Source organism: Rhea pennata, chromosome 1, assembly GCF_028389875.1.
Source record: "Rhea pennata isolate bPtePen1 chromosome 1, bPtePen1.pri, whole genome shotgun sequence".
Taxonomy (NCBI): Eukaryota; Metazoa; Chordata; class Aves; order Rheiformes; family Rheidae; genus Rhea; species Rhea pennata.
Window position 1 is genome coordinate 29,430,615 of NC_084663.1, and position 26,058 is coordinate 29,456,672.

General features: G+C 37.0%; 1 protein-coding gene across 1 annotated transcript in view; it reads left to right on the forward strand.

The window, feature by feature from the left end:
• BMT2 (base methyltransferase of 25S rRNA 2 homolog) overlaps positions 1-26,058 on the forward strand; it is a 36,617-nt gene that overhangs the window by 3,552 nt on the left and 7,007 nt on the right. The window contains exons 2-4 of the mRNA XM_062583552.1: positions 8,466-8,607; positions 18,869-19,042; positions 25,625-25,739. Of these exons, the coding sequence (XP_062439536.1) occupies positions 8,466-8,607; positions 18,869-19,042; positions 25,625-25,739 (431 nt within the window). The remainder of the gene's footprint in view (positions 1-8,465; positions 8,608-18,868; positions 19,043-25,624; positions 25,740-26,058) is intronic.

Here is a 26,058-nt window from a genome sequence, read left to right on the forward strand (position 1 = left end):
AATTTTCTCAAGTTTTACTTCTGTTTCCTATCTAAATGGATTAATCTTAATTACATTAGACAGCAGGGTAAAATCCAAATGTTGAAACAACAGTTCTTACATGTGTAGTTAGTTATTCACTTAAACACAGCTTCAGGGTTTTGAATACCTGACACAAGCATTTACAAATTACAAAAACTGGGGGGAGGAGGGGTTCATAAAAATCTGAATTTAGCTGCCTCATACTAGCATCTTATAGCATGGTAATGGGGAAAAAGCAATTTTTTTGATTAGTCTCTTGATTTTGTCACCTGGCATAGTAGGTGACTCAAATTAACAGGATTTTCTGCTTTGCTCCTTTTAGACCTCAGCATCCACTGGCTGGAGTGTGTTGTATTGGTTACAGTGTAAGGATGTTGCATTCAGCCTGGCTTACAGGCAGGCTTGGTGATAAAGCAGATTTGGTGGGTTTAGGGTACTAAACAATATCTACTGAGCTTGTGCAAGGTGAGATTTGTTTGTTTCTATTGCTTATGTTAGCCAGGTAGGGTTATTTTTACTGTGCTATAAGCAATACTTCCTTAATACTGGGGCAGCCTTTTTTTTTTTCTCTCTGAGTAGTTTATTACCTTTCTGATCATGCAGACATATATCAATCAAGTAAATGTTTTCTATGCAATGTGACCCTCAATTATACAGGGTTTATATGTATATATATATAGAGAGAGAGAGAGAGAGGGAGAAAGATAATTTGCAAGAGCCTCTATTTCCCACTGAATACTTCGAGTACAAGTGGAAAATATTCCCTTAGGTATCTGTGAAGGTATTTTATGAAGTATTTTACTGTGTTTTTGCTAAAGTGTTTTGTTTCTCCTTCCTTATGGCTGCTAAGGCTTACAATCACACAGAACTGATATTAGTGCTATTTAATAAATACTATTTACTGCATCATAGAAGCTGATAGAAACATTTTAGGCGTTTAGTTTGATTCCTTAAAGGAAAGAAAGTTTGTTGAAACTTCAAAGGAATGGTTTGTAACTTTATCAATAAGTTTTTCAAATCCAGAAGATCTGAAGAATCCTCTCCCACAGAAGTGGCCTGAACGAGTAAACAGTGGAGACATTTGTGTGAGAAATATTGTGCTGAAGTCAATTGCTCTGTGGTATCTTCCTCTCTCATGTTTTTCATGAAAAACCTTGAAAGGGCTTAAGCTCTTCCTGATGTGAAACAGGAAACATTTTGAAATACTGACAGTTTTCACAGGACAGGAAAACTTTTTACTGAACTCTACATATATTTTTTAACAGTTGTTACTCCTTTTCTTTTTACTGAAAACTTAATTTGTTTCTTTATATAAAGGTATGTTACATGTGTTTTATATACAACATATAAAATCATTCCCATTTGTCTTTTCCCACCTGTATTTATTTCTGGAAAGAGGGGAGTGTTTGCCAATACTAATAGCTACATTTTCAAAAAAAAAAAAAAAAAAAGGTAATTTAAAAAATAAAACTGTTACTATCTTATAATGTAGGCATTAAAATATGGCAGTCCTTATGGCTAAACTGTCCCTGTTTTGCAGTGAAACATTGCAGTTTCATTAAAAAGCCCATAATATGTTACAGTTCGATAGGGAATTCGACTAATGAAATCGTTGGTCTCGTTTTGCTCGCTCTTAGGCTGAAAGAACGTACACAGCTCATGTCCGCTGGCTGGGGCACAGGCCTGCATCCGCTGAACAAACAGCTATATGTAACCTCCTTCCCAGCCCCTTTATCGTGCTGGTGGGAGAACACTGTTCCTCTTTCAGGGTCAGTGGAATGAAATCCATGCCTGTGCCTCAGCTGCTTCAGTTCTTATTACTGTGAACAGATCTACCAAAATCAGTGGGTTTGGGGTAATATTTTTTATCTCTGCATTGGAGAGATTAAGGTGCAGCACATAGTCCCTTACACAAAGTCAGGTTTGGAGAAGAGAAGAGGGATAGTGGTTTCTTAGAGAGTAGATTCAACACCTGGGGGCAGTAATTACTTAAACTATTACAACAAGGCTCCCCAAGTTTGTCTAACAGCCCTCAGACTATTAAAGAGAGGAGAAAAATGGCTCCTTCTTCAGGGCACTGTAAGCAGACTCCTAATAGATGCTTTAAATAGCAGGTGAGTTATACTCTGGAAGCTTCTATTTGGTATAAACAAATAGGACAAAATAAATGGCAAGGTCAAATGTAGAAATCTGCTTTTGGCTAAATGGATCCTTTCCATTAGAGTGGAAGGAATGAACGTTGATATATGAGAGGTTCTTAAACTTTTATTTTTCTCCACATTTAGTCATCCTTTTCAGATTTAATTGTGAAATATTTCAGGTAAATCTTAAGAAATATAAAGCAAAATGCTAAATAGAGAGGAACTAAAAATACTAGCTTTGATTACTCGACCTTTGTATTCAAATGTTTTGTATCTCAACATGTAAAATTAGATTACAGCAAAGCCAAAAATATCTTAACATCTTTCACAAGAAATATTGCATATACTGTATTAGTGAGACAGATGTCCAGTAAGTTTCTGGTTTATCTTGTGTATACTGAAGGTTGCAAATAGCATAATATTAGCTAATATTCCTCATTTAATTAATTCTGTTGATCACTGCTGCAACATCCAGACATCTAGTAGCACAGCTTAGTTTGAACTGAGGAGTTGCTGTTAGATGATGAAACTCTGTCACATGCAGTATTTATAAGAATTTGATTTCAGCTTTACCCTGGTGGACACTGTAGTGTTTCTTTTCCTATTTACTGCAGTTCAGCAAATTGTGCAAACTAATACCCAGTTTCCAGTGAATAAGACAAGAGCCAATCTGAAAAGGCTAAAACCAAGGGGTTTTTTTCATTATTATTTTTCCACAATGCCTTGCTATCAACAATAAAAAAGAAAGCCCAAAGATTTTAGCAGGTGTTGCTACGGCTAGCTGCCTGTCATCAGAAATTATTTGGCATTGTCATGGACACTTGCTAATTGGGAGGATACATTTTCTTTTTACACTAAGCAATTTGAAGAGTTCATTTTATTAGTGCTGTTGTACAAATATGCACGTGTCACTTCTGTTTCTGTTTCTTATTGTTTGTCAATATATTAAGCCCATTTTTTTTCCCATAGCAGCCAGCAAAGGTGTACGCAGGAATGATATATGCTGTTAAATAGCAGTAGTTGAGAAGGGGATATGATCTGATTTTTGCAGTGCCAGTTCCAGCAATTTATACTAACAAGTAGATAGCAATGACTTCAAACCCTCATTTAGACTTTAAAAATTGTATTTTCCCAAAAGAAATAATGCTGCTTGCCCTATTGACTGTTCTAATTCCAGTTTTCCTCAAGTCTTAGAAAAGTTAATGGTTGTTTTTGTTTTGATTGTTTGAAGTCAAAAAACATGCTACATCTCCTGGTGTGTTTTAAAACTTGGATTTTTTTTTTTTTTTAATGCAGTGCTAACTGCCTGAAAGCTAAATGTACAGAGTCAGTTAAATTTTGGGTTGCAAGATCTCCTTTGGTGATGTACAAAGGATCTTGCACTTGTTTTTGAGGTTGTCAGAGATGGCTGCACTGTTTTCCTGTAGAGTGCAGAAGGAATTAAGGAAAATAGCAACTAAAACTTGTTTCTTGGGTACAGATAGTACATTAACTCCATGTGACTTAACTGCATTTTATTAAATGATAAAATAGTTATTCAAATCAATGGTTTGGACTTTTATCCCATTCAAAGATGAGAAATACTCTCTTTGGCAAAACTGGGCTCTGCTCCTCTTATACGTAGAGGGTTGTGCTTTGTTTAAAAGTTGAGCTTGGTAGGATTTGTCCTTTCAGAAATCTTAGTTGAAAAGGGATAATTAAGTTGGACTATTTTTCTGTTTAATTAATAAACACACCTTAAACAAATATCTCATTTAACACTACATAAAGAGATGTCTTTTAAAAATAAACAAATGATGTGGGATTGTCCCACCAGGAATGATAAACCTGGTCATCTTCGAGTGTGGCTGCAGACCTTCTGTGAGATCTTCCAATTAAATATGGAATGGGAGGAGTTCTCTTGGGTCTGTATGATTCTTCCTTATTAACAAATATTTTCAGTTTTTGAAACTTACACTAATGTTAGTTCTCTATTGCTATTGCCCACAATTAAAACTATGTTGTAATTAGTCGTTTAAAAATAACTTATACATGACTGACCTGTTCTTTCAATGAGAGTTCTATAACTGCTGATTACTTTGTGGCTGAGTTTGGCTGAGTTTGGAGGTGTGAATGGCTATTCTCTCTGCCATATTCAAGTGGAAGGAAATTATTTTGGAGGTTTAATCTGTTCTAGGTAAAAAGTATTGAATTTTTTTTAAAATCGTATTAGGAAAAGTTATGCTATGAAGAATCTACCACTTTTTCACTGACTGACAGAATTGCTAGAAAGAGGTGGGGGGGTTGTTTTTAAAGGAATGATTAATTTCAAGTTGAAGAGTAAGTGAATTGTTGGGATTTTTTTTTAGCAGCTATGCATAGAGAGGAGAGCAAACAGTTTTAAAATAGTGTCATTGTAGTGACTCAGTAGGTGTGTGAAAACCCTGTTACGAGCAGTTCCTGCAAAACAGATTTTTCAGCTGGATGTTGGCATAACTGGTTTCTTTATGGAAATTTGAGGTATATAATGATCCCTTCTGAAGAATGAATGCTCAAACAGGTTTTAAATCACAGAGAAGATCTCCCAAGTTCATAGAAAGGGTGTCAGGTAGCCTTAAGCTTTATATTGTGGTATGGTCATGAGTGCTTGAGATGAAAAGTTTAATGCACAAAAGCAAATATTAACTCAGGGGATCTTTGAGATATGATCCAAAGTGTGGGACACCTTTTGATCCTTTAGCCTACCACAATCTTTGATTTAATTTACCACCTTATTGATTGCTTAACAGAGAATGTTATTTATTTTAGTTCTTTAGTAACCATTATTTTTTTCTGCAAAAGCTTCCTGCATATTTTACTACATTGTTTGTCACACAAGCTATGGTTCAGAATACCTCTTTAACTGAGCTAGACCTGATGCTGTGTTTGTATGTGGACTATAACATATTGTATGAAAATTAAATACTTAGTTCCACTGTATTCTGGGTTGCTCTCAGTACCATTTTGAAATCAAATGCTGCAATACCTGTTGTAGCCACTACTTCAAAATCCATCAACTGGCATTATTTGAATTTTCAACCCTGATAGTATTGGAGTGTGCTTCTTCCTTTAAAATTGTAGCTTGGTTGTAACCAATAAAAATAGTCCTACACACTGTGTCACAAATGCATAAGACTTGCACACTTGTCTGCAATTAAAGTTTCTGTAAATCTGAGTAATATGCCTCTGCATGTCTTTCCAAAACTCACATTGAAGAATACAGAACTTACAGGAACAAAAATCCCCACTGCACTGGTGGGGAATCCTCCCTTCACTTAAAGGAAAGTAAGTGGACCTTTTGCTTTTTTAAAAAGTTACTACATGGTGGTAGGCCTTTGTCTGGTGCTATTCTGAAGCTTGCGTAAATAAAATGACGGACAAGAGGGCATCATGTTGAAATCCACTATTGACAATGGGTCAATAGCAGATGCCGAGACAAGAATATAAGTAAAGTGCTGTGGAGTTATCACCCTCTGCTTGCTTATTATTCCATTTTTCAGTGATTTTTGTCATCTGGGAACTCCTGAGTTAGTCACATCTCTGTATTCAAAGTTCTTTGTGACTTTTTTCTTTAGTTTGTCCAGGTGCATGAACTTAAGCTTAATTGTGCGTTTTATGAAAAAACAACCTTACTTTGCTTTGAAGCTGCCCTTTTCTGCTTTCCCTAAATGTTCTCTAGTTCTTTGGGAACAGTGAAAAATTGTTGCATATTTCTGTGTCATTTATGATCTTGTGGGCATCTGTCCTTTTCCTCATTTCACCATCCTTTTCCAGCAGCTATGTATGTATTCATTACACAGAAGCTGTGCTGTATCTACCCTATGTTGCTGTTTTCTGTATCATTCTAATTCTACTGTATTGAAAGGGAAAACAGAACAGAACTGCCCACAGAATTGATTTGATATAGGATGTATGATAGATTTACTTTGTGATGAAGTTTTCTGGGTTTTTTTCTGCGTTTCTTTTTTAATAGCTCTTATCACTCAGTTTTATTTTCCTACTAGCTCGGTGCTGAAAAGCTGTTAGTGCCCTAGACAGTTCTGGTGTAGCCCAGGGTTCGCATCCTGGAGTGCTGGTAGTCAGCTCCAGGCCTGTTGCCATATATTTGAATTTAAGATTCCTTTTCTATGGGCTTCTTCACGCCTCCTTTGGCTTCCAGAATAAGGTGAATATCCTTGTGTTCTTCAGACAGAAATAAAATAATTTCTATGAGAGGAGGATTCAGAGTCAGGATTTGAAGGAGGCATTGCTACTGTGCTGTAAGAAATAACTAACCAGTTAAGTTAAAAACATCTAACCTGTGCATATTTTTCCTTTGCTATCCATTTTATTGGCTAAGCTTTTAGGAAAGTGGTATTTGGAAATGGAATAATATGACTAGTTCTCTAGGAATAGACCGGTCAAAGCAATGAACTAAAGGAAGAGCAATAAACTTGTTATTTTGTATTTGTAAACTTTCTCCTCAGCAAGTGTTCACTTGTTATTTACTTCTTGCCTTTCAATTAGCCCGTATATTCTTCAAACAAAACTTTGGCAACTAATGCTATTCAAGCATTTCCCAGTTTGTCTAGAGCTTGCGGTAAGATTCAGAGTACTGTGGTAGAAAAATCATGAAATATCTAAATTGCATCAGAAAAATCAGCTATGGAATTCCAACAGAAATCTTTGTGGGGATCTGCCTGTGGCTTGCACATTTCTCAAATATGTTCTGCTTTAGTGGTTAGTTGGTGACTATGCTGGCACCTTTTCTTGTAAGGCATACATCTCTGAACTTAGGCCATGTGGGAAATAATGAGGGATACTACTCAAATATAGCATTTATTTTCTTCCAGCTAATAATCATGAGCTTTCTTGCACTTGTGGTGCAGCGAGCAAAAGAGATGATTCTTTGCTTTTCCTCTTGCTTGGTGTCTCTGGTTTGTGTAAAAACTAAATAGTGTCATGGCTACTCCATGATTTTTCCATGTTGAATTTTCTCTTACACAAGGCGATGTAAACACCTAACTTCAAACATGACTCATTTTGTTGATGTTTGTACAAGTGTGCTGACTGTTTTTTGAAGAAATAATTGTCATAATACCCCTAAATCAAACTTGAATAGACATTAACCTGGCTAGTTGACTTAAATTTCAAGTGTGCAAGCATCTGTACTTGTCCATTGTACTCAGTTTGCTCTAATTGCAGGACAAGGGGAAGGGGTTTGCTTGCATACAGAACAAAAGTTGCAAATGTAAGAAAACTATTTTAATTACCAGTAAATAACTAAGCCCATCAAAGGAATTACCATGAGTTTAAAATACTGTCCTATTTATTTTATATAGGACAGGTCATGCTACCATACTTGCTTTAAACTACTTTCAGGTTTTAGCAGGCATTATTGTCAGCTTATGCTTGATATACTTTTTGAATATTTCTTTGTAATAGTTCTAGAATTAATTTTAATATGTTGTGAAAAGTATGTTGTCTGAGCTAAATCTTTACTGGTAGCTGGGCTCTGGAAACTTGCTGTTGGCTATTATCAGCTCTTAGGGTGTAAGAGCAGTAGACACTTTTTCTTCATTTTTTTGTATATTTGTACTAGATGTGTGCACACACTTATAATTAAGAGGCATTAAAGGAATTACTGAAAATCATACCACTTAGCATGTATTTTTCTTTTTGCGGGTAGATAATAAGTCCTTTATTAAGGTGTAGTAAGGGGTTTTGTACTGTGGGAACCATAATGGGAATTGTGGCTAGCCACAACTAGCATTTGTCTGGGTTTTGTTTAGTAGTACGTTGTGTAAAGCAAGCTAGAAGCGATATGTAGCAGCAAAAGAGAGAAAATCATCATCTTTAAGTTTGAAGTGCCAGAACTTAATCTGTAAGACTTCTTTTTTTTTTTTTTTTTTAAAGCAAGATGAGAAACGTGAAAATTAACCAGTCCCTGGAGATCTGCAAGACCTTTCAATCTTTCGTTTCTAAAATGTTTGTTCTGTTTAATGCTCATGCATTAAGCAGAAACCTGAAAGGAAAAGATCTCGATAATTTTAACTTCATAGAACCAGTGAACAAAACCAGTATGATGGGAATATTACTAACTCCCCACATACCCAAGAGTCCCTTTCTCCAAAACCCAGAATTTCCTTTGACTAGAGAAAGGAAACCTTGTTTTGTTTTGTTACATGTAGGTAAAGGATTACTGCATTATGAAACTTCTTTTAATTAAAAGGTGACGATTTTGCCATAGAGATAATTAGAGACTTTGTACTTACTGTGAATTTTTTTTGTTATTGTTTTGTTTAGTGGGAGACTTTGATAAGATCTGGCGTGAGCACTGCGAGGATGAAGAAACTCTGTGTGAATATGCTGTGGCAATGAAAAACCTTGCAGATAATCACTGGGCAAAAACTTGTGAAGGGGAAGGCCGAATTGAATGGTGCTGCAGGTAATTCTTGATGTATTTGAAAGATGCAATTACATATTTTTACTAGCAGTCATTTATAATACAAGGCTTAAGTGTTTTCCTGCCTTTTTGGCCATTTTAAAAAATCTGTTATATAAAATGTCAATGTCTTATTGCTTCCTAAAACATGGCACTTCCTAAAATAAAAGCCTTCCTACTGTTCCAACTGAAAAAGGAAATACAGCATGCATATATATATATATATATATATATATATATATATATGTGTTTGCTTATAGACTGAGACTTTTTTAAAGTATTTTCAACAAATGTCATTTTTTTCCTCAAGTACTGAGACTGTTTGCAAGTAAAATTATGAAGTAATTTCGTATTTTCTTGCCTGAATCTAAACTGAACAAATACAGTGAATGTACCTCAAGTTTAATTTATGGGGTTCTGATTTGGTTTATGTATATAAATATAATAATGTTTGATCTCTAAATACAAATCCCTGTCATTCAATTTTCAAGGCCTAATCACCTGCAATGGACTTTAAACACTGTGAAATTTGTTTAAAATGGAAATTTTTGCATGTCATTTTCACTAGGAAAACCCAGTAAAAATTAGATATTTAAGTCATGAGTTGGGTTCAGTTAAACTATTTTAATCCCTGAGGAAATTAATCTCTAAAACAAGAGAGATGTTGGTCACTCAGAATTCCTACATAGAAGTGGCATCTAAGGCATACCATGGAATCTGTGCAGCAGAATAAAACAAAAGATTGTTAAAATCTAACCTGGAAGAGAACTTACCCCTGAACTGAGCTTTTGAGGTGACTTTAGACCTATGAAGAAGATACTGTAGCCAAGAGTGTGAGAGAAGTAAGAACTTGACAGGTGTAGATGTTTGAAAACTGTTTCATTTTTCCATCATGATCTTATATTCTCAAATAGATTAGATATTAAGAAAGTGATGTTCTCTTCAAGCCTGTTGATCCCTGCAGGTGTCTATAGCAAAATAATGAGCAATGAGGCACTAAGAAAACCAGGCATCTGATCACAAAATTTAAATTTGTTACATTGTGCTAGTGGGCATTATTTCAGTGGCTACTCGAGCTGCTCTGTCCTTCTAGGATTGGAGAAGGTAATAACAAGCTTATTTCCTTTCTCTCTATGATAGAGACCTAAATATTTGAAAACCATTCCCTTTCATATATTTTTTTTAGCTTAAATATAATTATTTCAGTGTTTCCTTTCTAGACCTTATTTTCCTGGTTACAGTTTGTGTATCCCTGTCCCAGATGCAAGAACGGTGAATCAGTTGAAAAGAAATGCAGCCAAAATTGAACACAGTTCCACTGGCCTTGTCAGGGGTATGTGAAATGGAGAAATACTACTGAGGTTGCAGTAAACTTGTGTTTGTGTAGATTTATGCTCACTTGTGATCCACAAGTGTTAATTTCTTTTTTTACAGGCTCCCTCAGTTGCAAGTTGTTTTCTTGCATTTGTGCCATTCGTTACTTCCAATGAAGTCTTGATTTTTGCACTCTTTAATTATATTCTCTTGAATCATTTTGAATTCTAATACAGCAATTTCTTGTAGCATCATTCTCTTCTCTCTGGCTTGGCATCATTCAGAGATCAATTAAGAGGAGACACTGTTCCCAACATTCAAGTTATCTGTGAAAATACTCGTTGTACTAGACCCAGGAACAGATTCCCATGGCACATTGCTTGATATTTTCTTAAAATTTGACTATCAACTAATATGTGTAACTTCTTCAATAGAGTTGTGTGAACTTACTTTAAAGTAATTTCAGCTAACTAGTATTCCTTTATTTTCTGCAGAGACTTGTGTCCTGCTAGGACAGGATAAATATTCCTTCTGTACAGGGGAGTAACTGCTGATGATCAGTATCTTGAAGATTTTTGGTTCTGTGCATCATTTGCTTGTAGTTTGTAGCTTCTACAAGATTTACAAAGTAAATGATTAAATAAGTGTCCAATTTGAACCTTGCAGCATGAACTCATATTAAAAAGAATCTACATGATGAAAGACATTAAAACACCCTATTTTAGCAGAAAGCTTCAGTTAAAGCATGTACCTTTTTAGTTAGCAAAGTCATGGGATCTAAATCTGTAGGAGGAGGCTACTTTTCACTTGTGTGTTTTTTGGATTAAACTGAGGCCTGGATAGTTAGATACCAGGATGCTGTGGATTCATATTATGCAATTTTTCGTTCCTCCTCAGAGGATCAGGAGGTGTGCCAGAGGCATGCCAGGTCCCACTGTCATTACTCCTCCTTGTGTCTGGTTGCTTAGTTGCATGTAAGAGAACTTGCATGAGTCTTCACTGAGAGCTTTTGCCCAGTGCCTCAGCCTTGCATTACCATGAAGGCAGGAACGTAGCTGATGTGTTAAAGTTTGGTTGGAAACTGAAAATACTAGAAAACCACTAGTGTAACCCTGCTGAAGTAAGAATAATTAGTTTGTTTTCCTTCTAAGGAAGATCTTGGACATCCAAAACAGAGAAATGCTTCTTCTAGTAGTTAAAAAAAAGTATGTATTTGTCATTCTTTCCTTTGTTTTTCTTGTATTTCCAGGCATTCTTATAACCAAGCACCTGATAAAGTAAATCAGGTACACCTAGAGAATGCAACGTAACAATTAGAGAAGACATGCGTACTTGTTTTTAGCATCGAGAATGACAGTTTTCCTGCGGAGTCCTTCTTTTTAAAATCTTTCTAGCTATGTAGTTAATGAATCTGGAAAAATCAATACTCTGAAGTTAATTATATGTCATCTGGTTTAAAAACTATCTTTTTACTTCATTAATTACTGATTTTAGAATAGCACATATCCAGCTTTTAGAAACTGTAAAAGGCAGAAAGCAGTGCATGAGAGACTCTGCTGAAGACCATATACTGCTTTGTATAGGGCCATTTTGCTTTTATCTATTGCTTCAGGACAGCTCATTTAATCTTCAGCTGGTGGGGAGGAGTGCTTTAAGCTTTGTCCCATTCCAGATGCAGGTTAGTGATCCCTTGGGCGATGGTGTAAAAAGCTTGAACAACATTCAGCAGTCTTTCGCTTGCTTTCTTTTCTTATCTTTAGAAAATTTAGTACTGAGTAGCAAACTATATATGGAAATTAACACTTCTGTTGCTGTTTCATTTGTTTTATATATTACAGTGCAAAATTTAAACCAATATGGGATAAGATGATGTTTAGCCTGAATAATTACTCTAACTCTTAATTTTTGCTGGCATAGGTAGGCTAGTGAACCTTTGTTTGGACAATGAAAGATGCCCTATTCTGGTTCTAGTTAGAACAAAATAAGCTAGACCAGCAGGTTTGCTTCTTCCTGTTGCTTTTGTGTAAGCGTTAAGACTTCTGGTGACTTAGCTGTTTTTTAAATAACAAAAAACAATCCTGCACTTCTAACTGAAAATAGCTATCATGATAGACAAAATGTTCTCTAGATCTGCAGACTTTAAAAAGTCCTTTGACAGTTCCATGAATGAACTGAAGAAACAAAGTCTTGATGAAGTTCCTGTAGGATGAGTACAGAATTGCATCGAAAAATGTACAGAAAACATGTCAAAAGCTTATCTTAAACGTGATATACTGAGTAGGATTATATAAGTATTTGTTTGCATCTATTACAAATCAATATTTTTCATTAGCAATCTGCTAAAATACAGTCTGTTTATTAAATTTGCAAATGAGACAAAACAGTGAAGAACTGTCACTATGTCTGAGAACAGGATTAGAATTAAGAATGATGTTATGAACCATAACATCAGCTAGTCTAATACAAGGCAGGGAATAAATTGGTTATGTGTCAGTGCCTGTAGAAAAGTGTTTGGATTTTATAGCATATCACAAGCTGAATATGAAACAGTCATGGGATACTTTTGCAATAAAGTCAGACACCATACTGGAGTATACAAATATGAAAATGGTCTGCAAGATATATGAAGTATTCCTTTGACTTTATTTCACATTGGTAAGCTCTTAGCCTTCTCTTCTTTTTAAATGATGCAGTTTGCCTAACAATCTACTTTCTCTTGGGTAAAGAGGAAGAGAGAAATTATTTAAGTTGGAAGTGGACTTAACGCTCTTTGTTCATTTTTGTGTAAGTCTTCATTTTTTTTCTTAAAATTGGCATAACTGTAAATCGCTGAATGCTAGATTAGAATTAGAATAATGATCATATAACTGCTGGCTGTTTCCAAGTTCTTGGAATCTTCCATCGGTGAAGGATACTTTATCCAGAGCTGGTCTGGGGGTGGAAACAACGTCAGAAGAGCATCTGACAGACTTAGTTATACTTCTTAAAAAGAAAATATTAAATATATAATTTTTCCCCATTTTATTTTTTATATATGATACATAGATTTCTAAGTTGAAATTTAACAAAATATAATTAAGATGGTAAACAATTACAGTACTTCAGACTGAGAAACCTGGTATTGTCACATATTGTGAATACAGAATTTCCTCAACCTAAAGCTGCATGTTCATGAGAATAACAAAATGATTTCTGATGCAGGCATGAACTTTTCTGCTCTCCTAGGTATGGTAAATATATACAAGGAAAGTTAAGAATTATACCTACCTTGATATTTATTTTCCTTTAAGGGTAGAAGGGTGAGATGATGGCATCATTAAGGTTTTGTCACTTGAAACCCTTAAGGTAAACCTTTATAGGTAAAATCCACCATAAATTTGATTTTGCCAAAATAGAAGTTAACTAGACTAGTGTTAATTTGGATTTTATTACCTTGTCAAAAAGAACTACCTACTAATTCTTTTTCAGCTTTCAACTTTTTGGATTAACTAGTTGTTACGATGTTACTTTCTCAGTGAAGGATTTGAAACATCAAAAAAAATGTTTTTAATATATATGATCTACAGAAACCCAGGGTTTGGAATTCAATAATAGCTCAGGAGTTTTAAAAAAATGATTTCTCTAATGAATATGTATTCATATCAACTCTTACTGAAACTTTTTAGGAGTATGCAGCCCAAGTATTGGGCAGAAATTGAACCACGGGAAGTTCCGCTTGACGTGAGGGGGAATTTCTTCACTGTGAGAGTGACAGAGCACTGGCACAGGTTGCCCCAAGAGGTTGTGGAGTCTCCTTCTCTGGAGATCTTCAAGGCATGCCTGGATGCAACCCTGTCTACCATGCTCTAGGTGACCCTGCTGAGCAGGGATGTTGGACTAGATGATCTCTAGAGGTCCCTTCCAACCTCAACCATTCTATGATTCTATGATTCTTTTCAACTTGAAGTTGTTTACCATTTGGGATTTTAGGTATGGAAAATAAGTTTCACTGTGCAAATGACAAGAAAAAAGAAAGATATATCTCTGCTTAAAAGAAAAAAAGGACATGATTTGGGCAGTTCACCTGCCTTTCTGCCAACAGGCTTAAATAATTTAGAACTGAAAGGTTTATTTGCCAGGTCATGTAAACAGCAGTAAGTTTTAGCTCAGGTAGCATTTAAATTGTACAACTCTTCAAAAACAAGTATGTTAATTGTAAAACTAATGTTGCATCATCAAAGACTGAAAGTTTAACTGTTTAGTTAAAATATATTCATGTCAGTTCCCAGAATTATAAAATAGATTCCTTAATTTTGTTTCTCTTTGTAAATAATTAAGGGATGTTCTGCTCATTACTTGAGACAACTGTTAAATGTAGAATCTCATAAAACTGCATACTCCAAACCATGTGTGATAAATGACAGGTTTTAGTAGCTGAAAAGCTAAACTTGTTGCCTACATCAACAAGTTAGCCTGAGATAAGGTACTGGGTGGGTTAAGTTTGATTAGCTTCTGTGCAGTAGCTGTCAATGTGCTCACTCTTACCCTGTGGTAAATGCAGAGTAACTTCCACGTGGTGAGTACACAGACATCTCCTGTGAGGCCACAGGAGCCACCAGGGCAACAAACAGTAAATCTGTCACTGTGACTTCAGGAAGACCTACAACAGAGGGAATGCTCAGTGGCTGTGAAGTGCCATGTTGCCAGACTGTTGGGGGTTGAGGGGTGGTTTATTGGGAGTAGGGGGGTGAGTTTGGATGTGGGGATTTGGTATTTTTGGCTTTCTTGTGATAATACTTTGAAATAGAGTGGGGTCTGAACATGAATTTTACCCAGTCTTGAGCCTTCTTCTAACTCTGAAGGCTCAGTGTCTTCCAGTGAAAACTCAGGAGTTAGATGTCTGTCTTCATAGTTGCCTTTGTTAGTATTTTATGTGCAGAGAAGTAGGGTTCTGGTTAGGTTAGTTAAGAAGAATATAGATTTATGAGAACTCAGTTGGCAAGACAGGGAACGAGGACAGAGAAACTACAGATTTGTTGTAGTAACAACAGACAAGGAAGAAATGGTTTCTTCACAGTGGCAGGAGAGCAGATGCCATGTTTCAAAAGTATGTGGTTCTCCTCCTATACAGCAGCATGTTTGGAGTTAAGCTGGACAACATACCAGCTTCTAGTGAGTTCTCAGTTGTTGAGAAGAGAAAACAATACATTTCCCCAAGGCTGTGAACTTTCTAGTATGTTCTGACCTGTATGTCAGTATTGATGGCTGTGTGACGTTATTTAAACTGCCACTGATTCAAAATTCTTTACGAGATATAATGAGAGAAAAGACTTCTAGAATAAAAATTGAGATACTATAAGATGCTAAAGAGGTAATAAGGTGCTGATACACAGTGAGGAAAAGGATTTTTCTTCATTGTTCGTTTTCTTTCAGACTAAATGACACAGAGCTAAATAGCTGTGAAAGACATAATCCCTAAATTGATTATATGCTCATGAACAAATAAGTACCATATACTATAAAATACAACTGCTATACCAGCAATAATTCAGATACTGTTCTGGGATTGAGTTTTGTTTTCTTCTATTTTTTTCTCCTTCTACTGAGCTAAATGTTAGACTCCTACTTCAACTGATTGTTAAATTGTTGTCTTTCACAGACTCTGAGAATGATTGAGGTTGGAAGGGACCTCTAGGGATCATCTAGTCCAACCCTCTGCTCAAGCACCTAGAGCACATTGCCCAGGACCATGTCCAGACATCCTTTGAATGTCTCCAGGGATGGAGACTCCACAGTCTCAGGACAGCCTGTTCCAGTGCTCAATCACCCTCATGGTAAAGAAGTTTTTCCATATGTTCACATGGACCTCCCTGTGTTTCAGTTTGTACCTGTTGCCTCCTGCCCTATCACTAGGCAACACTGAAAAGAGTCTGGCCCCATCCTCTTGACACTCTCCCTTCAGATGTTTATACGCATTGGTAAGATCTCCCCTAAGTCTTCTCTTCCCAGACTGAACAGTCTCAGCTCTCCCAGCCTTTCCTCATATGAGAGATGCTCCAGTCCCTTAATCCAGCCCCTTAGCCAAGTAGCTCCATGTCTCTCTTACCCTGAAAAGACCAGAAATGGACATAGTACTCCAGATGTGGCGTAACTAGGGCTGAGTAATTGTGCTGCCATTCAGAGGGACCTGGACAGGCTGGAGAGCTGGGCAGAGAGGAACCTCATGAGGTTCAACAAGGGCAAGTGCAGGGTCCTGCACCTGGGGAGGAATAACCCTAGGCACCAGTACAGGCTGGGGGCTGACCTTCTGGAGAGCAGCTCTGCAGAGAAGGACCTGGGAGTGCTGGTGGATGACAAGTTGACCGTGAGCCAGCAATGTGCCCTTGTGGCCAGGAAGGCCAATGGTCTCCTGGGGTGCATTAGGAAGAGTGTTGCCAGCAGGTGGAGGGAGATGATCCTGCCCCTCTACTCAGCCCTGGTGAAGCCTCATCTTGAGTCCTGTGTCCAGTTCTGGACTCCCCAGTACAAGAGAGACCTGGAGCTACTGGAGAGAGTCCAGCGTAGGGCTACAAAGATGATCAGAGGGCTGGAGCACCTGCCCTGTGAGGAATGGCTGCAAGAGCTGGGCCTGTTTAGCCTGGGGAAGAGAAGACGGAGGGGGGATCTTCTCGATGTGTATAAGTACCTGAAGGGAGGGTGTCAAGGGGACAGGGACAAACTTTTCAGTTGCCCCGTGTGACAGGACAAGAGGCAATGGGCAGAAATTGAAGCACAGGAAGTCCCGCCTGACTGTGAGGGGGAATTTCTTCCCTGTGAGAGTGGCAGAGCACTGGCACAGGTTTCCCCGAGAGGTTGTGGAGTCTCCTTCTCTGGAAATCTTCAAGGCCCTCCTGGATGCGATCCTGTGTACCATGCTCTAGGTGACCCTACTTGAGCAGGGAGGTTGGACTAGATGATCTCCAGGGGTCCCTTCCAACCTTACTCATTCTGTGAGTAGAAGGGGAGGATCACTTCCCTCAATGTGCTGGCAATACTCTTTCTAATGCAGCCCAGGATACCACTGGCCTTGGCCACAGGGGAACATAGCTGGCTCATGGTCAACTAGTCCACCAGGACTCCCAGATCCTCTGCAGAGCTACTCTTCCCATTTGAGCAATCTCTAGTGGAGTTAGTGTAGTTTCCCAGTGTATACATTTTGGGGTGTTATAGCCTGGGCTAGTATTCAGGCCTCTATATGTGATCTTACTCCACCCTTCAGATGCAGATCTCATATTTTCTCCATTTCACCTAACTTTTCTTTGATCTGAAAATAGCTTTTGTCACTGTAGAATTGTAATATAAAGTTTGTTGATTATGAATATAATCTTGACTGAGTTTTTCTCATATGGCTATGTCTTCTACTCTAAGGTTACTATCTGCATTTAAACTTTTATATTAAGTGTGAGGATGCCTAGGGCCTGCTCGAACGAGTAAAACTTGTTCATGCTTTGAGATTGTTAGACACAGGTCAATTTTTATCTTGAGGCCATATAACTATGTTGTCACAGAAATGTGTCCAAGGTAATTTATTTTTTTTTCCCTCACAGCAAGACTTAATAACCTGAACATAATGTGCTACTGTAGTTATGTTTAATGGTTGAAAGCTGGTCATTTCCTGCCAGCTTGGAATAAAATGGTCTCTATTTGTACCTGTTTGGTTGTATGTTTCTCCATAAGAAGCTTAACTCTGACTCTTTCTTCCCCCCCACCCCCTCCATCTTATATGGAGGAGAAATTGGATATATTTGGTGCCTAGAATATCACCATCCTTTAGATAAGGATTATATATTTCAAGTTGTCATTTCCATTGGTGATTTAAATGCAGTGTTATACCAATGTGCTTTTTTGAATTTAAGTGATGTGAAATACTATTATCTTGATCCTGTTTCATATAAGCCCTTATTAAATTAAACTTAAATTCATATTTTCTGGAACGTAACCTTCAAACCTCTGCAACTTTGTCAGAGGAAAATTGAATGAGTTTTCAAGATGGTATCATAAAATTTGCTGTAATGAAAACAGCATTCAAACAAGTACTGTTTTTGTCAAACTTTTCATGTAAATACTTGCCTGGCACATCTGATTTAAAATGCTGCTCTATACAAGGCTTTTTAATTCCACAGCAACAAAGTATTTCCAGTTCTAGATGTATTTTGTGAACACAATAATTCAGTTATTCTCTGGAACGTAATGATTGGTTCTCATACACTAGTACTGACTGCTGGTTAAAGTATGCATATGCAATTTAACTTTTTTTTTGATAATATTTGTTCTTTTAAACTGGTTAGCCTTTCTGTTAAAATATAACCAAATTATTTTGCTCTGGTTTTATGAACAAAATGAGGAAGAAAAGTTTAATCTTGTACAGTAGTACAGGTACTGCAGAAACTTGTTTAAAAATAAAATAAAAAAGCAAACAATGAAAATTGGAAACCAATACATGTAAACTACACCATGAACCCAGGTTCTATTTCCTTTCTCCAACTCTACATGCTTCCTAAGACATAGATGCTTCATAATCACCTGTGTTTGTAGGGAACTAGTTAATAACTCTCTGCACACATGCAAGTGTGCCTTCAGTAGAGAACTGAGGTGTACACGTGACAGTTCAAGTTTCCTTCTGGTGATGCTATGACAAGACTTCTATTAGAAGTCTATCTGGATAAGCAAACAGATTCAAGTTATTTTTAACTGTGACTTATGGCCAAATTCTTGGCACTAAAGTAACGCTCTTGATTTCAAGTATGTCTTTGGTTGCATCATATCTTTCTTAAACCTGATTTATCAAAGTAAAATTTGGAATAAAATGCAGTAAACTTTTGTTTAAAAGCCGACGGCACTTCATCTTAAATCTGGCTTGTGTCATTATGTCGATGATAATGACAAAAATTGTGTTCTGCTTTTTGGGGAAACTTTCTTTTTCTCTTTTTAGTGTATGCCGTGAATACTTTCAGAATGGTGGAAAAAGAAAAGCACTTGAGAAAGATGAAAAAAGAGCACTTCTTGCTTCTAAGACCACTCCAGCCTTAGATGTTTCCCAGACTCCCAAGACTGAAGAACCCTTACCAACACTGGGCCTGACAAATCATGAAGCTGTAACAGAGGAGTAAGTTATACCTGTTTTTGAGACTTCTTTTTTCTTTTTGCATGATAAAGGTTTTTTTCCACTGATACTAGGACAGCCTGATGCATTTTGAATAGTTAAGAAAGGGTATTTTTGGGGGGATATATATGTGTTTCAAGAAATACTTATGTGGTATTGTATTTTGATGGATGCCATAAAGCTTAGCCTGGGAAGGAAAATTTAGTCATCTTCATTTAACTATTAAAGCAATTTCACTTTTGTATGGCATTGGCATGCAATACAATTTACATAAAAGTTTGAGGTGGAATAAGGGAGATGTTAATTAAGTTAAAATCTAATGATAGTTCAGCATTGTTGAGAAGTTAGTTGCTTATATAAGTACTAAGTACCCAAATGTAAATATCAGAGTACTTATAAGTTTCTTTTCATGAACAATTGCGGAGGAACTCTTGATTCCAATTCTGTACTTCAAAGAGAATCTTGAATTATAACCATTAATTTTTAGATGTGATGATTGACTTTGGTATCCTTGAGGTATTTCATTAACAAAGGTTTTAATTTTGTCTCAAACCTTAGCTCAAATATGAATTTTATTTTTGGTACTCAGGAGTAGCTGCTCTCTCGCTGCCTCTCTCTCTGCCTCTCTCTCGTTTGTCTTTTTTTTTTTTGTTGTTGTTGTTATGGTACCCAACCCTCTTTTTCCTAAATGTCATAGATCACATTTGTAGCATGCTTATGTATGGTGGGAAGAATTTCATACGTTACACGTACAATGGAATAATGAATGCATAAGTGTGTGGTCCTTAAATGCTGCATTTCTGACTTGATTTATACTCTTACAACTGTCTGAATAGTATTTCATTTCTGTGCTGTGAAGAGATTTTCTCGTTACTGTGGCTTGTTTTCTGTGAACAGCACTTACTTCAAGTTAGATGTAGCATTGATTAGGAAAGTGATAAGCATTTGCTAATGCTTATCAGCAAATGCCCTTATAGCCATATCAGGTAGAATAAATTGCAAATGCCATAAAAATCTCAAATGCTTACATAGTTGAATAGTTACAAGTAAAATGAAAACACCCCCCCACCCCCTGTGTGTCGTCCTATTATGGCAAGGCAACAGATGCTTCCAGGATGAAGGTAATAGCTTCTCATAATAAACCTAGCTTTTATTTTTCCTCTTCCCTTTTTTTTCCTTCTTCCTTTCTCTCTCCTCTGTTAGCACTCATATTGCTAATTCAACCCAAGAATGAATATCTGTTTTTTAATGAGGAATTGTCAGGCGCTTTCTCACAGAATGCTGATTATATGTTAATACGTTAGAACATTTAAGTAATGTTAGCATTTATTAACATATAATTCTAACAATAATATAAATAGCAGTTCATTGGTACACATTTGTTTAAATAGGTTTGATCATACGCTACTTCAGATTGATTTATTTTCCAGTTTGAGGCCTTGTCATGATATAACATTAGCTCTCTGTCTGTCTGCATGTGGTTCATCTTCATCCATTGTGCAGAGTTTATAATGGCTACTGCAGAGCCAACTATGCAAGTTTCTGCTTGTTACCTGTAGTCTGTAGCCTTAGCTTTTGATCTAATTAGTGTGTATAGGAAGTCGTTAATACTAAGGGTTTTTTTTTTTTCATAACTTTAGAAGCATTGGATAATTTAGCCAGTGATGGTCTTTATATTCTTTCTCAAACCTGAAAAATACGTATACATCCATAAACACATACCAGATAAATGCAAGTTTCCGGAGACTCACTGAGTAAACAAGAGATAATCGTGTTTTTAGTAGTTGTACAGACATAATAAAAAGGTATAGCTGTTAAATTACTGCCCAGTGAAGCCAAATTTCACACTCTATATTTCATAGAGGAAATCGGAGTTTATCAGTGAAAATGATTTGTGGATTGCACGATGCATACTTACCTTTTGAAATGCTTTCCTTTGGCTAGTGGCATCCCCCAGGGCTCAGTACTACTCCCATCCTGTTCAACTTTTTCATCAGTGGGCTGGATGAGGGGGACAGAGTGCCTCCTCAGAAGGTTTGTGGATGATACCAAGCTGGGAGGAGTGGCTGATACACCAGAGGGCTGTGCTGCCATTCAGAGGGACCTGGACAGGCTGGAGAGCTGGGCAGAGAGGAACCTCATGAGGTTCAACAAGGGCAAGTGCAGGGTCCTGCACCTGGGGAGGAATAACCCTAGGCACCAGTACAAGCTGGGGGCTGACCTTCTGGAGAGCAGCTCTGCAGAGAAGGACCTGGGAGTGCTGGTGGATGACAAGTTGACCGTGAGCCAGCAATGTGCCCTTGTGGCCAGGAAGGCCAATGGTCTCCTGGGGTGCATTAGGAAGAGTGTTGTCAGCAGGTCGAGGGAGATGATCCTGCCCCTCTACTCAGCCCTGGTGAAGCCTCATCTCGAGTCCTGTGTCCAGTTCTGGGCTCCCCAGTACAAGAGAGACCTGGAGCTACTGGAGAGAGTCCAGCGTAGGGCTACAAAGATGATCAGAGGGCTGGAGCACCTGCCCTGTGAGGAATGGCTGCAAGAGCTGGGCCTGTTTAGCCTGGGGAAGAGAAGACGGAGGGGGGATCTTCTCGATGTGTATAAGTACCTGAAGGGAGGGTGTCAAGGGGACGGGGCCAGACTGTTTTCAGTTGTCTTCAAGGCCCGCCTGGTCTACCATGCTGTAGATGACCCTGTTGAGCAGGGAGGTTGAACTAGATGATTTTCCAACCTTACTGATTCTATGATTGTTTTGCACTATGTCTAGTCTGGTGAATGAGTGAAGTATTTGAATCTTGGTGAGATCTTGCAGGGGGAGAAAGGGGCTCCCCTCCATCCTGATTCAAATACTGTCATTCTGTTCTGTTCACGTAATACTGTATGAGAGGAGGTGGGAGGGTTTAGTTTGCGGAATTTTTTTTTTCTGGATGTAGGTATGACCAAGCCTATGACTTTGTGTTTTACCAAGTAAGTGTGAAGATAATGATTTTGTTCTTCCCACATATAAGCCCCTCTCAAATAGCATCAAAAACAGGGCACTTTAACGTAGGAGCTCTTTCTCTGCTTACCTTTACCAGCAAGTCATTGTAGGAGACCATACTTTGCCTGGTAAGCAGCTGAGCTGGCTCAGGAATAAAAGGTTCAAGAAGTGGTGGTGAAGAATCCAGGAAATGCTGAGAGGTGTTCTCAGAGGTGATGAAAGGAAATGTCATGGGAACCAGAGGTACAAAGCTAACTGCAACACAGAAAGTCTAAAACCAGGCCTGTGAGCAAGGAGTCATCTGTAATGGCATTGTATGGAGCGCTTCCTGTGCACTGCTGGGCCTTTTATATTTCTCATCTTTCTGACCTAGTTGCTTTGACTTTTTTCCCTAAAAAAAAAACAAAACAAAAAAAAAAAAACCCCAAAAAAACAAAAATAACCCTTCAGTTTATATTCTAGTAATACTTGTTCTTTATTTAAAAATTTTCTGGTTTTGGAGAGTTTACAGTAAAGAAAAGACTGAGCCATGTACCTGTCAAAACCCTCCACAGCTCAGGTTCCAATTGCACTATTTTAATAGACGTGATAGTTGTACGAGAGAAGGCTGGCGTATCTTGGAATAGTTTTTATTGATATACAGGAGAAGCAGAACATACTAGCATTTTTTAATCCACTGTGTTACTCTTTATATTAAAGCATTTGTGAGATCTTAGGGAGTATGTATGAATACTCTAGAAAAAAAAATCCTTTTTTAGGGCAGAAAAACAAAATAATGTTTCTTATATTTTTAACTTTAGAAATTATGCAGCCTCCCCCAGATGATAATGCCTATATGAATATCTTAATACTAGAATTCTAGACGAGGTGATGAAGCTTTCAGAATGAAAATAGGAAGCCTCTCTTTGCCCTATATCAAATGCCTAAGATCTGTTGCCTCTTGGTATACAAGAGCTGATTTGGGGCTTCTGTTCAGCTTGGAATCCAGAGCTGCAGTTTTCCAGAAGTCTGCTGTAATGCCATCGCAAGTAGTCTGAAGGATGCTTTCACTCAGGAAAAAGCAACGCTGCAGCCAAGAATACAAGTTTAGTAGCAGGAGAACAGTACATTTCCCTGAGTTTGGCTCTGTTTTGTAAGTGAAGTGAATTCTCCTGAAGATGAGAGGTTTCTGGTTTGCATATTTTAATCTGTTCAGGTATTTTATCTAACCCTTTAAACTGAATTTTTAATATTCTCTAGACGCTGCCTCTTTTCTCTGTGAGAAGTTTTCTCTGCAGTAGGCTGTGGAGTCCAGTTCCTGCATGTTTTGTTTTTTTTCTCTGGCCCTATGAATTTTTCATTCTTTTGCTCTAGCTATTGGACTCCTATATAGAAGGCAAGCATATATACAGACATAGATGTTTCTGTTTGAATGAAAAAGAATAAAGTGAGCAGTAACTTTTGCTTTTAGTTTCTGCATCATCTTTTCAGTGACTCAATTCATGTGTTGACTCCATTTATCTGGCATTAGTGTCTGCAATTGCTGGACAAGGAGTACTGTTCTGAGAAAGTCCTGTACCAACTGTGTGTGGAAAGAGATATGACCATATTTGTAATTTATCGTCATTAGCATCTGTATGATCCTTCTATATAATTCAAATTCCTGTTGTACAGGATGCATTGAGATTGGCATCCAAGTTGGGAAAAAAAATCGCTATCACCTTCATTCTGAAATCTCAGTTCTGACTGACTTACTGAACTGTCAAACTTCATGCAGTTTTAACTGAAAATTAGAGGTAATTGCTGAACAGCCTTGGTGTTGCTGGCAGTTTGACAGAAATATCCCGTGGATATCTTATATTCCATGTGGAAGCAAAATCTTTAAAGTTAGTATTGTTATTTTGCTGAATACAAGGGTGGTACTTGCGCTTCTGCAACATCCTTTCCATGGTAGGTCATTGGGAGCTAAGTTGGAGTTTTGCAGAGAAGGCTAGAGAACTAAGATCTCCTTATTGCTTCTTAAAGAAATTGTCTGCTGTATTCTGTGTTTTTACTGCTTTATTGTTGCTATCAGTACAGCCACTGTTCTGTTGGACTCCACTGGCTAGTCGATATATTTCTGAAAGTTTTTTCAGTCATCGTGTCTCTAAGGCTGAATGTTTCCCAGAAAGATGCCAATTCCTGTTTTAGAAGAGCCGGCTGGGTTTTGAGACAGACATTTGAAGCAAAAAGGAACAGCATTTTCTTGATAGAAAGTTATCATTTTCCTCCCTGACAGAGCTGTGAATTTACCTTCAGTGGCCTCCATTAATGGATTTTAGGTATTCCAGGATTTTACCAAATGTGTTTTTCATCTTCCATGATGTTTTTGGACGATATATGAGCATCTCTGCATGATTATGGAACTGACATACAAAAATGTCATAAGCATCTCAACCTTTTTCTATTGGTCTGAACAATAAGTCATGATTTTCCCAAGTTAACCCTTCCCCCCCCCTTTTTTTATTATCATTACCCTTCATTGTTTTTAACATAATTAAGTATTTAGTATTACAGCCATTGGCCTTTTTATCTGTAATTTTCCCCTTGAATAGTATATTTGTCACAATTTGCAGCTAGGGAAATAGATTTTTGATTTTTGATTTCCCAAAATGCTCTCCAGAATTCTTACAGGATGAATCTACATTTTTGAATCAGTTTAGAAGAACTTTGATTAGCTGTTCATAAATCATGTGAAATAGCTATTTTTACTGTTTCTTATTTTAAGTTTCCGATATCTCAAAAGCAAAACTGATTAGATGGCATTGAGCAGATACTTCCAAGTAGTTTTGAGGAAATCCTTCAATTCATCAAGATATTTAGAATAACTTAGCTACAATTTGAACAGCCAGTTCTGAGGCTTTTGAGTTTCTGTGGATCAATCATTATCATTGATTATGGATCAATCATTTTTTGCAGTTTCTATTGAAAATAGAAATGGAGAGAACATCAAGCAGTCATCTATTTTCAGAAAAAGTTAGTTAAACATGGATCTTATGATTAAATGTTGAGCTGTTTACATAATAAAAATATTTTACAGGGAATAATTAAATATTTTCATTTTTAGAGACTTTTGGGGGAGGGTTACTTCAGAATATCATTGTGTGTCCCCTGTCTTTGTTAAATCTGATTGTAACTCTTGACTTCAGATGCCCTTTAAAATGGAACTGACAGATTGGTAGTGTTTTCAATTTATTTTTTTGAACTCCTGAAATTGTAATAGAAGTAGCTTTTATGACTTAAGACATGCTGGTAAATATCACAAAGAGATTAAATGGAGAAAGACAAGATAAACTCTGATCAGCCTGAGTAGCAGACACCTAAATTGCCTTTTAATTTGTTAGTATAGGTTGCACAAGTTGTTATGCTACGGTATTAATAACTCAGGTTTTTCAACCTGAGCACCATCTGCTTTATGAATGGGGCTTGGTTTTGATTTTTGTAGGCAAGTCAGCAATTCAAGCAATACGTTTCTGTTAGTCACTATTGTAGAACACTACAAGATGTTTTGTGTGTTAGTTATCTGAAATTGTAGTTCAGAATATAGTTTCACAAATAACACTTGATAGAATTGAATTCTTTTTGCTTCTTAGATTGCTCCACTCCTTGGGGAAGATCAGATTACTTGATGTTGGTAGCTGTTTTAATCCATTTCTGAAGTTTGAAGAATTTCTGACAGTTGGCATAGATATTGTTCCAGCTGTTGAGGTATGTAATATTTGCTGAATTAATATTTTACTTGATTCTCACATATTTTAGAATACTTTTAAAAAAAATTTAATTTATGTTTAATACTTAAATATATATCCTAAATATCTTTGCTTTGAGTGAACGGTGGTCCTCATACTTTGTCCATTCCCATGAACAAGATTCAAGATTTATTAATAGAGACCTCTAATTGTTCAACAAAAAATGTTTTAAAACAAAATCTATATTTTTTAATGAGTTAAACCTTTATAATGTTATTGTGGATCATAAAGTGTTTGTAGCCATCTTTTAAATGGCATTGCACTAAGTCCTTGTGTCC